The sequence below is a fragment of the Myodes glareolus genome, chromosome 24 (assembly GCF_982192425.1).
Source record: "Myodes glareolus chromosome 24, mMyoGla1.1, whole genome shotgun sequence".
NCBI lineage: Eukaryota > Metazoa > Chordata > Mammalia > Rodentia > Cricetidae > Myodes > Myodes glareolus.
The window spans coordinates 8565708-8580261 of NC_142049.1; the positions used below are offsets into that span (position 1 = coordinate 8565708).

General features: G+C 40.0%; 1 protein-coding gene across 24 annotated transcripts in view; it reads left to right on the top strand.

The window, feature by feature from the left end:
* Positions 1-14554, top strand: part of Dlg2 (discs large MAGUK scaffold protein 2) — a 1777227-nt gene that overhangs the window by 1062769 nt on the left and 699904 nt on the right. For 2 of the 24 annotated variants that reach the window (XM_048435196.3, XM_048435200.3), the window contains exon 1: positions 7513-7967. The exons of 19 other annotated variants lie outside the window; for them this stretch is intronic. In XM_048435196.3, coding sequence (XP_048291153.3) covers positions 7659-7967 — 309 coding nt within the window. In that variant the 5' untranslated portion in view covers positions 7513-7658. Of the gene's footprint in view, positions 1-7509; positions 7968-14554 lie in introns of those variants that run through there. 3 more of the 24 variants (XM_048435199.3, XM_048435201.3, XM_085683009.2) reach the window with 2 other exon arrangements.

The window sequence follows — 14554 nt, forward strand, 5'->3', positions numbered from 1 at the left end:
AACCATAGATCCTGTGAGTTCCTGTGTGTAACAACCATGTAACGACCAGAGGACAGAATGCCACCACACTCCTCCCCATCCTCCAGTTCTTTCTGTCCCTTTTGTGATGTTCCCTGAGATTTGATGGGGGCAGGGGGAGTGCTTTATGTAGATACCGGAAGGCTCAGAGTTCTTATTCTCGGGGGCTTTGAACATTTACGAAGTTCTGCATTAATGGCTGCTACTTTCTCCAGGAGGAAGCTTCTCTGGCTGAGGCTGGCAGCAGCACCAGTTCATGGACTCATGCAGAACTGTCATGATTGGAGGCAAATAGATTTTAGAGATCTTTTAAACAACATGGCTTGTATTGGGCAGAACTGTGTTCTACGTTGATAAATCTGAGGGAATTGATACTGCATACATTTATAATATTTTTTAAAATATTACTACATCTTTGAACTTTGTAGTTTGACTGTTAGGAGGTGTGGGCAGATTCTTGGTGTCCTTCACCTCTCATGCACACATTTAAGCTCTGTGAGTTGTCATTTACTTTATATGATGTCTTCTTGTGAAGAACAATGGTTTTAACAGAGTCTGAGATTATTTCCCTACTTAATTAATTAAGTTGATTGGATTTTTTATTTACTTTTTTTTTAAAAAAAAACTTTTCTCATTTTACATACCAATTCCAGTTTCCATTCCCTCCCTCCTCCTGCTCCCCCCACTTCCCCCCATCCCACCTGACATCTACTCCTCAGAGAGGATAAAGCTTCCCATGGGAAGTCAAGAAAGTCTGGCATATCTCTTTGAGGCAGGACCAAGACCCCTCCCTGCTATATCTAGGCTGAGCAAGGAACCCCTCCAAAGAGAATGGGCTCCAAAAAGCCAGTTTAAACACCAGGGATAAATTCTGATCCTTCTGCCAGTGGTCCCACAGACTGTCCCAGTCACACAACTGTCACCCACAGAGGGCCTAGTTTGGTCCTATGCAGGTTCCCCTCTGTCCTTCTGGAGTCAGTGAGCTCCTACTAGTTCAGGTCAGCTATTTCTCTGGGTATCCACATCATGGTCTTGATCCATTTGCGCTTATTATCACTCCTCCGTCTTTTTGTCTGGACTCTGGGAGCTCGGCCTAGTGCTTAATTGTGGATCTCTGCATCTGGGGTGGGTATTCCTTCTGTATATGTGCTATTGAATTTTTATTGGCTAGCGATAAATAAGCTGTTTCGTCCAGTGGCTTAGCATCTCTGCATCTGGTGTGGGTAGTCCTTCTGTATGTGCTATTGAATTTTTATTGGTTAACGATAAAGAAGTTGTTTCGTCCAGTGGCTTAGCAGAATAGAACTAGGGCAGGGAATACTAAACTGAATGCTGGGAGAAAGAAGGGGGAGTCAGATGCCATTTAGCCGCCGCTGGGAACAGAGAAGCAGGAACCTAGCCAGTAAGCCACAGCCATGTTGTGATACACAGATTAATAGAAATAGGTTAAATTGAGATGTAGGGTTTAGCCAATAAGAAACCAAAGCTAATGGGCCAAGCAGTGATTTGATTAATATAGTTTCTGTGTGGTTATTTTAGGAGTCTGGGCAGCTGGGAAATGAATAAGCGGCCTCCAACAACATACATCTGCCTCCATCAGTTGTTGGATGAAAGTTTTATGATGGCTTAAAAAATTACTGTTTGCTTTTTAAATAAAAAAATTAAAAAGATACTATTTTTTATGTATGTTTATGACTTTGCAAGCATGGAAGATCAGTGAATACATGCAATACCCATGGAGGCCAGAAGGGGGCACTGGAGCCCCTGGGCCCGGAATGGCAGTGGTTGTAGCTCGCAGGTGGGTCCCTGGAACTGAGTGCAAGGACTCTATAAGAACAGGAAGTACTCCAGACCACAGCCATCTATCACCTAGGAGGGAACTGGCTTTGAACTTGAAGACATGCTTCAGGTTTCATACTGTCTATAAAGTGAGAAGACTTACAAAGATCTGAGGAAAGAGATCCGGTTGTCAAGAAGTACAGCCTTTAAGAATTAGTGTCTAAATAAAATAAATAATTTATTTCAATACTTTTCAAGACAAATATATCAACGGCCTCACCATTAATACACTTCTTCACAAAACCAAGTTTTAACAATTATGCAGCTGGACATAATAAATGCTGCACTGAACTGATGACCCTAAGAATCCATTGTTGCTTTGGTCTTAAAGTCACAATGTCTCTCTCTTTATTTATTGTACACTGAGAGGTGTGCCACAGATTAAAATACTCATGTTGATATGGCCAATATAAAATACCTATGTTGTCCTCCTTGATTATTTTAATAAACACCAACTGTTGCTTTATGCTAAGATCGGAGGATATAGATCCAAGGGAGGTCCTCCTTACCTGGAAGGTGATGGCTTAGGTTATGCTTTGTGAAGGGAATGAAAAAGTAAAACCAGCATTCTTATTTTACATACAATTAGGATAGTCTTATAGTAGATGCACAGAAAATCAATGTTAGATGGAAGAAAAGTGTGGTCTATCTTCAAAGAAGTCACTGTTCAAAGGATAGTTCCCTGATGGCATTGAGTTCTGAGAGCAAGGAAGCCACCAGATTTTCTTAAAGAGGAGACTGAGATATGCCAACCCAGTAGAAAACAAGGCTTAAAACTTGCATTTGAAGCTGATATGCAAAATAAATTCAATTCTTGGGTTGTAATGTGTTATTAGGGTGGATTTGGAGAGATAGCTCCTAGTACACTAAATCAGGAGAGCTTATGGGACAAATTCAGAGTGAGGACAACAGCGTGTCCAGTGACCGAATCTGAATCTGAGAACCTGTGCTCAGACTCTAGGTGAGTTGAAGACACGAGAGGAATGAAACATGAACCAGGCTGCTAAGTGCAGCAGAAACAGGATCACACAAGACACGGAGAAGAGTCATACACCCACTTCTATCTGTGAGAATAAAGATCCCAGCAAATGAGACTTGGTTGATAAATAATTAGCAGGATAGGATGGATTGCAATTTATTTTAGGACTCACTTTGGCTGTCTGAATCAGAGCAAGGGTGTCTGGCAACTCAGCTCCTCTACCAGTGCACAGTAAATTTATGTGAGCTTGGACTAGGGTTGTCATGATGGTGACTGAGAGAAAGAGACAAATACTAAAGATATTTAAATAGACAAATATAGATACGTTATAATGTGTCTTAATGTGCTGGGGAAAACGGGTTGCTTACAGAAGTTAGTTGAATCTCAGAGAATGAGATCAAATTACTTGTGGAGGTATAGCTCAGCACATAAATTCAATTGCTAAAATATGCATATTAGAAAAATTATTGCAATTTTACTATTGTTATTTTCAGAATCTCTAAAAACTGTCACATAATTAGTGTTCTGATTTGTGGAATGGTGCTGTTAAGTGCATTAGAACATAAGTCAAAATTTCCTGAAAACTGTTTTATAATGTAGTCTTACCATTAATTATGATTAATTCTCTCCCATTTCCCACTCAAATCCAAATACATTTTTTCATCTTGAGAACATTTGGAAGGTTTTTGTGTGTGTTACTTTCTATCAATGTGCCTGTCCAGGCTAAATCTCTGCATCCCTGGAAACAAACCCATTGACAATAGATTCCCACTTGTTCTGTCTCGTAAGGTGTATTACTGAGTTGGTTTAGCATTTGGGAAATCATTTTAAAATATGTGATATTTTAAATATTTTTGGTTATCTAATTTTGAAAGTTAAATGTGCTTGATACAACAGTTATCAAGTCCAAGGAGAAACAGAATAGTATTGACTTGCCAGCATTTATACATTTATGTTTTTTTCATTTTTCAAATCAAAATAGATTCTATCTAATGTAGTATGGCATTCTACAATATTTCACTTATTTCTTGTGGCAGCTAAAGGGCTCCTGCTTTCCAGTTGTCTTGCAGCAAGCACTTAGCTCTTTTGTAATTAATATTTTCATTTCCCTTATGGATAGAGTGCCTGAAAGAAATTTTATCTGGAAAAAAATTCTGCATAATATTTTAGTACACTTCAATTTATTTAGTGATTCATCTGTGTGCTGTTTATTTTTATTAAACAAACCAGGCCAGATATTAGTTTTGAACTCTTGTTTTAAGGCTATGGCTTGTTAAACATAATCAATGCCGGGTCACCGAGAGTTCAATAAGATATACCTCATCAAGGCATAACCCAGTTCATCTTCTGCCCAAGTTAAATCACAATGATAAGTAGGACATGCGCTTCAACATTGCTAATTCTTGTTTCACCAGAATTTCATGTCATCTCATGGTTATTACATCTGTCCAATTACGAATGATCAAATTGGATTATTGTTAATTAGTGGGTCTGTCTCATAGTACAGAGGTCTCGTTGGGCGTATTTATCTGTTTAAGCTGTCTGTCTTCAGATGCAGAAAGTCGAATATCCTGTTTGAAAAGAAAAAAAAATTCTGGTGGAAAGGAGAAGGCTGAAAATAAAATTTAGTTTGTACACACTAAAGTGAAATAATGATTTCAATATAGTCTTGGTAAGCTTTTGATAAAAGTTTGCTGTGTGCTTAAGTATCTTTGAGCAAAAGCAATGCTGGCTCTGCAATATAGGCTACTTATTTATCTACTGAGAAATGACGTACTGAGCTTATGAAAATAGATATTTTTTGATGAGAAGAAACAGCTCATTTGAAAAATCTCTGAAGAGCAGATTTAGAAACCTATGATGATGTGTAACACCCTAATAACGCCCATCCAGGGAGCTCTCTGTCTGACTGCACACGCCATCACAGAACCGTGATGGATGCACGCTGACTTACTCTGTACAGATTGGTTCCTATCCCGGAGATGAAAATGAGTGAGGACAGCACATGTCTTCTCTGCAGATGCCAATAGGTTTCCGAGCAATGATACCTGCGGAGACCACCGGAGAAACAGCTATGGTTCACATTCAATCAAAGGGATCCACCGTTTTCAGTCCCCAGCATTGTCAGCTGAAGTGATGACATTGTCATATTGTGACGAGGACCAGTGTAAAGCCATGCGTCATGGTGGCACCAGATTGGTCTGAAGATCTGGGGCTTCATATGACCCAGGAGTTCTTTCAGGCGTAACTTATATCTTGGTCCGGAATAAGAACACTAGGTTGTAGGAAAGGATTTCCTGTTTGTTTCCCACTGATCACTCTGTTTGCCTCAGTTTTAGTGTCCTTTTCTATTGATTTTGCCTCCTTGATTCTCTTTCAGGAGTAAAATAAAGTTATTAACTATCTCTCCTCGGTAGTTCCAATCTCTCTCTTCCTCTTCCTCCTCTTCTTCTCCATTAGATAAACATCCATATAAAGAGCACCATCTCAAATCTAGCGCCAAAATCTAAAATGATTGCCTGTGCTTTGCTGACTTAAACAGCACTATAAAAGTTTACTTATCACCTTCATTCCTTCTCTCTCTCTCTCTCTCTCTCTCTCTCTCTCTCTCTCTCTCTCTTTCTCTTTCTCTCTCTCTCTATGTGTGTGTGTGTGTGTACACATGTGCATATACAGGAGCTTGTAAGCACACATATTTATTCAAAACTAAAACAAAAGAGCAAAAAATTGCTTACTGTGTGCTGGGCAGTAGGATAGGTGGTGGAGAAAATGGTTAGTAATAGACGAAGGGCTTCCCCTTTATTTTATCGTGTGTGTGGAGTTTGGTTTTAGTTTTAAGTTTTAATATTTGGTAATGATATGTAGAGATGTTTGAACTTGAAATCATTAGGTACCTAGACTTGCCTTGAAATAGCTGCAATCCCTCTTCTTCAGTGCTTAAGTAACAAGAGTGTGTCATTATTGTTTGTGTGTGTTTGTGTGTGTGTGTGTGTGTGTGTGTGTGTGTGTGTGTGTGTGCAGGTATTTGAGGGGACTGGTATAGGCATCCATATGTATACATGCACTGGAGATTAGGAGAAGGAGATCAGGTGACATGGTCTATCATTCTCTACCTCCTTTTGAGACAGGGTCTCTTACAGAATCTCATACTAAACTGGAGGCAAATCAAGCTCCAGGGAGCCTGCATCAGTCTGTCCCCAACAGCACTGAGGTTACAGTTCATGGCCACACCCAGCTTAGCAAAGCTACTTTGAATGCCTTCCCTATGGGACTTGCTACTACTCCTTAGGTGTTTGTGCAGAACCCGGGAAAGAATCATTCGATGGAGTTGTGTGGGGGATAGGTCTCTGCTCCTTCTCCCAGTGTATAAATCTAGCAGTGATTTATCAGGGGTCCTTGTGTAGAAATGAGCAAGTTAATAGTTCTGGAGCCTGAAGTAAGAAGTCCCAGGTGAGGCAGAAATAGGTGAGTAGTGTCCCCGAATCTCCTCAGTCCACTGCGAGGTCTGATTGCGTTCAGTTGTTTATGTCTAGCTAGCTAGAGAATTGGGCTATGCTTTTTTTTTTGCTCCTAACTAGATGACAACTTACTTTTCAATCAAACCAATGCTTCTTTTCTTGAGGAACATGTAAAAGGCATGGGCAGTCTGGTCAAAGATGTGGAAATGCACAAAGATAACACCATTTCTTAAGTATGGTTGTATTTAGCCTTCCCCTTTACTGAAAAGACTGTGAATGTGTTTCAGTAAGCATGCTGAAATTGAAATATAGGTCTGTCCTCTTTGGAAAGAGATCGCTTTAAATTGGATAGATTTTGCTCACTTTTAGTGAAATATTTTGAAAATTATGTCTTAGAAAACCAAACTCCGAATGACAGGGTTGAATATATCCTTCAGTTTAAAATGCAGGCTCTTTTTGTGGTGAATGGATTTGTTGTGGGAAGGTATTTGGAAGTAAAGCCTCAGAATAATTTGGGGTGAGGAAAAATACTATTTTAAAATAAACCAATCTGTCATTTTTGAATCTTAAAAGTCATCATATTTTGAAAGAAATAAAATTAATAATTGTTCATAGTACAAAGAACATAAACTTGCATCATAGCATGTAATGATTTAAAGTAACTTAAATTCAAAATTTAACGGATTTTAGTATTACACTGTGGTGACCTCGATCATTTTTTTCAAAAATTAATGGATACTTTGGGAGGTAAATATTGAAGCTCTGATTTCATTATTTCCTGATTTGGTTCATGTCTTGGCAACTGGATAAGATATTCCCAGAAATAGTGGTCCATTCCCTTCCAGCTTAACTTTCCCATCACTTCACACTGCTTATGTTGCAGTGTAGATGCATCACGTCTGGAGAGGTCCCTGTTACTCTGATAAAAAGTTCTCTTTCCTGAGACCTGTATTTCGTGTGTGGACCGGGAGGAGGGGAAAGCGAGAACGCCAAATTGTGAGGAGTACTCGTTCCTGTGAGGCTCCATCCAAAGAGGGCTTGTAACAAAGTGTACAGTCTTGTAGCCCAGCTGTGTGGAGCATTGATTGCTTCTGCCTAGAGCAGGGATACTGTCAAGTTGCTCTGTGAGTTGAGTCATCTATTGACAAAGAGCTACCAGCCCGCAGATAATGCTGTGCAGAGCTGCTCTCGCTGCTCCCTCTGCTCCCTCTGCTCCCACGATGAACCGCTTATAGCAGCTGTCAAAGATACCGAGGCATCCGGAGAGAGAAAAGACGCTTACAACTGCCTGGAAGAAAGGGGTGTGAGGGAGAGAGCCTTTCTATGCAGAGCTGACCAAAGAAAAGAGTAGGCACCAGTGCAGCATGAATGCATACCTCACCAAGCAGCACAGCTGCAGCCGGGGGTCAGATGGGATGGATGCTGGCAGGAGTGCCCCCACCCTCATCAGGGATGCCCACTGTGCCTGTGGCTGGCAGAGGAATGCTCAAGGGCTCGGGTACAGTTCTCAAACTATGCCCTCCTCGGGACCTGGGGGCGCGGCTTCAAACAGGACCAAGCTGGTCACCTTGTGGGACAGTGTACGGAAAAGCCCCCACAAGACCAGCACCAAGGGCAAGGGAAATTGTGGGGAGCGTTGTGCCTGCCCACATGGTTGGTTCAGCCCTGCACAGGTGAGCTTTTTCTTCGTGACTTTCTTTCTGTGTTGTAGGAAAGTTGTGTTTTAAGGTCAGGGTGCCTTGAAAACTTTGCTGAGTCCTTGCTGCTGACTGGGTTTGTCTGCTTGGAAAAATGTTAGGCCGAAAAAAAAAATGCTTTCTAGTTTCACACATGTTTGTGGTTTTACACTTCTGGGCAGTGGGTAGAAAACCGGGGGTGCTGAGCGTGGGAGTGGGTGACTTTTCTTCCAGCTCACATTCTCAGATCCCCACATGATGTTTAGGATTCTGCAGCAGGGTCTATTGGCAGCCCCGGGACTCCTGAACCACAGTTCACTTTTCCCTTAGCCTCCTTTAGAATTATTATTATTATTAGAAGGAATAGAAAGAAAATGAATTTTAATCAGACACTTCCCACCGTGATAAAAATAAAAGAACATTTATTTTTCCATCAAAGGAGAAAAGAGAAACTTGATGTGTGTTATTCTGGTTTTGCCCTTATGATACTATGTGTCTTTTCAGTTATGAGGGAGAAATTTTGTTTCTAGTGCATAATTCACATCACAAAGGAAAAGACGAACTGGAAGCAAAAGGAAGGGTGATCCTACTTATTATAAAAAAGGAAACACATTTAATCTCAGAGAAGCAATAAGGTCATTTATATTTGGGCTACAACCATTTCTCTTTTTCTCTTACAATGCCTTTCTAAACTTAGGCATATTAATTTAATTTGACTCCTAATGATTTTTCTGCCCTCGAACTACCAGCATTTTACCAGAAAGAAAATGGACTTATTTTTGTTTTCCTGCTTTTGACAAAGGGGGAGGGGGCGACTTCCTGCAAATGCTATCAACATAAATAATATGCACCTGTAGACACTATCATAATCATAGAGCAGAGATCATTCTTAAATATGCACTGGGAAGAAAGGCTGTGTTGTGGGGGGAGGGATCTCAATTTTAGCATTTTTAATACAATTGAGAGTGAAGATTGATCACGAGTAAAATGTTATGATCGAAGAGGTGTGGAGAGAGTTTTAATTTCAGTAATAGTTTTGCTTAAGGACTTCCAAGAATGCCGTATCTCACTAATTTTTAATGGTATGGTTATATATTCATGGCCAAGTATATGGTTTTTTAATTCATTGGTACGGAATTGGCTTTACTTAGAAAGACAGACTCTCCCATCGTGCATTGTCCATTAGTTCAGCTCTCAATAGAGCCTGGTGTTGGGAAATGTAGACAAATTTTAAAGTTACTATGAACTCCAAACTGCATAAGGAGCCTTGGCGATTGTGATAATTCCATGTGCTCATCGATAAACCATGGGTTTAATATTCTTTAACCTATAAGTATGTGTAGGCTGCATTAAATTCTACTAAGACAAAACTTACTCAATATCATGTACCTTAGAATGTTTACACAGAGAAATCGATTTGGTTTATCATTCAAATCCTTTTTTTTATCCAAGGGATAATATGCTTTTAGTTTCATAAATGACAATTTCCTAGATCCAAATCTTTACTATTACCTTGTAATAACAACATAATGAAAATATTAATAAACACTCCAGCCAAGACAAACTTCTTTCTTTCTTCCTTTTTAACCAAGTCATTTTCCTGCTTGCCTGAAATTTATAACTAATTAATACTTTAAGGGTTTGAAATAGACTCTGCACTGATAATTAAGGGGCCATTGACCTATGAGAGGGCAGTAAATCGAAGCAGCCCCAATCTCCTTACCCCTTAGCGTACATATTTCTTGGCATATTCTTATCACTCACATATACTTTATTATTGACTAGAATAGTGAGCCTCAATGTTAGAGTCATAATCCCATATTGTTTAAGCTTTTCAATGTTATGACAGTCTTCTCTCAGCAGATTTTTTTCTTTCCAGTCTTTCTTATCTGCTACCTGCAGAAGTCCTTTTTTTGAGTTGATTAGTCCATCCTACCCTTTTCTGCGCCCGTCCAAACAGATGATAAGGAATAATTAACTTCTTAATGCGTGTATACATAAACTTAAAATATGCATGCAACTATTTCTAATACTTAACTATTTGTCTCTCCCTTAAATGTATGTGCTATATTACATCTATATTTTCATAAATGCATATAAATATATATATGTGTGTGTGTGTATACACAGATGTAGCTTTACATACATAAAAATTAACATTCTCTATCATTCTTAGTTTATCAATGGGAAAATTTTAGCTTACTTTTCAAAGAATGCTTCATTCATTTCTCTGGAAATGTCTCTTCATTTAAAGTGTTTTCCCTTATCGTTTAGTAAATGAAATAGGCTGAAATATGGGTGTGAGAGTCTTGATTCATTCATGTGTAGATTTGTAGCACTTTACCAATATTTAAATTATGGGAATATGTCTCATCACTCAGAGAATCTGTATACTATCATGAACACAAGGATGTGCATGTCTGTGCATACATATGTCTGTTAATTCTAAATCTGCTTTGAGAGTTTTCTAATGCTATTTTACCCTTTAATTTCACACAGAGATTGTTAAATGTTCTAATAACGAGGGGGGGCTTCTAAGGACACTAAAAATGCTCTCTGTAAAGCCAAGAGCAAAAAAGTGATGCATGGTTAGAATATCCCAGTGACCCACCTGTAGCCTGAAGCACCTTAGTGTTTGGGAGCTGAGGTCCTGTTCCCACAGATATTTATTGTATTGCAGTGTGATTTCCAGCTACTCTAATTGGGGGCTATAGTAATGATTCGCCTTTCTCTCAAACCTCTTTACCAAAGTCCCATAATTTGAGGAGATGAGAACTAGCAGAACTCTGCCATTATGCTGCTCCTTAGTTGGTCTAAAAAGTAGCTCTATCTCTTCCTGAATAAGTTTTTATTCCATTGAATAGATAGTTAATAGAATCATAATAATGGGTAAGAAAAATGGAAAATTGTAGCATCCAGATGTGAGTTATGTAATGTTGTGTCTACATTACTAGAGTTAGTCTTGCAAAGATATAATTCCTTATAAGGCATTTCTTCCTACTTCAGACTTCAGGGAGGGATAACAGACCCATGGTAGCTTGGAGATTATTGTCATATGTATTGGTTTCTTTATCATTCATTGTCTATTCTATTATTGCATACCAAGTGCCTATGATATAGCCCTGTGTCAACACTGAATATACTAGGAAACAAAGTGGATTACTACTGCATCAGATCTCATATCCTATCACGATCTACGCATTTGGTAGATCTACGCTACGATCTACGCTATTATATCATGACTTAAAGTTTTCAAAGCATGTGGAAGTTCCCATCGTGTGCATTTAGAGACTCTGGAGCAATGAATACTTGTAGACCTAAATTTCTCCAATATTGCGGAGACCCAAAATCTCCTTCAGTTCTATCTTAGCTATGTTTCTGCTGCTCTGATAAACACCATGACAAAAATCAACTTGGGCGGAAAGGGTTTATTACGTCTTACTGCTTATAGTCCGTCATAATGGTGAGTCAAGTGGAGGCAGAGATTGAAGCAGAGGCCTTGGAAGAATGCTTCTCAATGGCTTGCTCTTCATGGCTTGCTCAGCCAATTTCTTATACACCCCAGGAACATCTGCTTAAGGATGTTACCACCTGTATTGGGCCGGACCCTGCTATAGCAATAATTAATTAAGAAAATATACCAAGGACTTCCAGTAGTCCTGATCTTAGGGAGACTTTTTTTCAGGTGAGGTTCCCTCCTCTTAGGTGACTCCAGTGTGTGTCCAGGTCAGACAAGCACCGCTGTCCATTCACTTTGCAAGCTGATATCTATGAGTTCATGCGAGGGACTCTGGGCAGAGATTACACTTCAGTTCCAAATAACCCTAAATTTGAACTCACAGCTCTGTGTGGTCGCCTTTGCTTAATGTCTATAAGCCTCGTTTTTCTTTTCTGTAAAATGCTGGATGAGAAAGTCATGTTGCAGGGACATGGAATAAGAATTGAATACAATTTCTATAAACACCCCCAAATGACACCTGAAGCCCAATGTTTCAGCACATGGTATTTATTACTACCAGTGATATCAAAATTTTGTGTTTTTTTTAACCTGAAGTACTTACTATCCTCCTGTATTATGCCCTTTCATTAGAATTTTTATGGCTCCCCTTTAATGATGAAGGTTAAGCTAGGCAATTGTCCAGAAACTTTTGGCATAGGTCTGTACCACTGGGGTGACATTTTGTCCTTCAGGTTCTCAGAAATTTAAAACCATGCCCACAAAAAGAGAAAGAGAAACAGAGACAGATACGAGGGGGGGATAAGGGGAGGTAAAATAGGATTATATTAATGAAGAATAATTCCCATGACCTTATATTCAAAAGTTAAGGAAAAATTAGATTTTTTTTCCAGCAACTTCCTTTGGAGGCAGGGACTGCATTTGAAGTAGTAAATCTAGATCTCCCTCAACAATCCTGATACTAACTCCAAAAATGAGCAATTTACAACAACATTGAATGGACAACTTTTTAATCCAAAAAGTCAGACATCACGGCACTGAATCTCGGCTTTAGCTTGAGCCCCCATCAGAAATATCTCAAAGCTTCTTATAGCTCCTTGCCTTCTTTGAAAGATCCCTCTACTTACCAAAGGGGATGAGGCTTTTAAAAAAAAAATTCTGGGAAACACCAGGCACTCTGGGGAAGGGAAACACAAGTCAAGGAAGAATGAAAGTTCCTGTGGCCAGCTTGAAGCCACTCAACACCCCGGCTGCGCACATCACTGGATGCTGACATCAGCAGAGCCCTCTCCACAGGGCAGATCAAGGAGAGACTCGGCACAGAGGGCAGGATGGAGAAGAGCAGAGGTTTTGTGGCATCTACTGAGTGCTCCTGATGCTGAAGTCAGGGCTTTACCACACAGAGTTTTCCTTTAACACTGACAACATCCTACTTCAGTCCATCCATTAAGCTATTGAAACGGCATCTCAGAGTGACCTTGTCATAGTCACGTTACTGAAAAGGGCACAGCTGGTTTCCACTATGTGTGTCTTTGGCTCCCATTTTCATCCTACTCCATCTGACAGCAGCGCTTGTCGTCAGCCCTGCAAGGGGGACTGCACACACCTACCATCGCCACACACACTATAGACCTCCGTAATTGCCCAACTGGCCAAAAATTTCCGTAAAGGGTTAGAGTCATGCACATGTTTAGGAGGACTGGCTTCCAACTGTAGATTCCTAATCTCCTTTCTTCTACATTGTTCCTTTGTCTCAGGAATCCTGTGACATCTTTGTAGGTCCTTGTCCTGGCTCGTCAGGGTGAAAGACAGTACGATGTAGAAGTGTTGGTGAAAGCCAAAAGCATCAACACCACCATGGGATACTAATCCTAACCTCATTCATGTGTGCGAGTGTCAAGTTAGGTTAGGTCGCCAATGCATGTGGCAAGGAATGGGGAACAAGCAGTCAATGTGTATAAGCAAAAGAGTCCATGATGAGGCTGTTCTTGGTCCCCACATGCTCTCTCACATCGCCCAGGGTTTGTAAATCTCACACATTGGTTCGATCTGTCTATGTAGGGAAGTACATAGAGAGCTCAAATGTCTCTTGGATACCACCGTCTCCATGGTCTACTTTCCGCTTTCTCGTGTTCCTTGATCTGTTGCTGTTTTACACTTGGTGTTCGTCACTGTGATTATACTGCATTCCAGTCCTTGAAACTCTCAAATGCTTCCGGATGCTTTTTCTGCTGGTGTAGAACTGGATTGCAACTCCATGGCCACCAAACATTTTCCAAATAAGAGCCTGAAGCCTAGGAAAGTTAAGAGACTTGCCCAAGTTCATTTAGTTTGTGGCAGACTTATTTTGGCCTGCGTTTCTCAACTCAGAATTGAATTATCTTTCTACTGTTCCAAGATGCTCTCCCTCTGCCCTCATCCTTGTGGGGCTTTCTGCCAGAAAAGCTATTAGGCATGCAAGGTATTGAGAATTGAACAAAAAATATATCAATACACAAACCTAATTTTTACTTAGAAGTAAGACTGGCAGTCATGAAAATTAGAAAAGCTACTAGAAAACATTAGTTATTGTGCTGGTTTTTATTTGTTTGTTTAGTTTGGTTTGGTTTTCTGGGATATAGTTTTGCTGTGTGGCTTAGTCTGGCCTGGAACATGTGGCAAGGTACTTGTATCATACTCCTGAGTAATGTGATTATGGACATGTACCACTAGGTCTGGCCTAGGAAACATTTCACATGCAGGAAGATGCTTTTGTGTTGACAGTGATGGGAATGTTAGACTGGCATTTAGAAGTAGGAGACCATGGATGGTAAATGTACTAAAGTATGAGGAACAGTCTTATACAGCAATGTAGTAGGAGGCCGCTTATTCATTCCTGGCTGCCCAGACCAGGAAATAATCACTCAGAAGCTATATTATTTAAATCACTGCTTGGCTAATCACTTAAGTGTATTGCTAGCTAGCTCTTATACCTTTGATTAACCCATTTCTATTATTTTATATTTTACCACAAGGCTCGTGACTTACTGGCAAGGTTCTGGCTGGCAGCTTGTGTCTTTCTCCTCTGACAGCTCCATGGTGTCCCCTGACTCCACCTTTTTTCTCCCAGCATTCAGTTTAGTTTTCC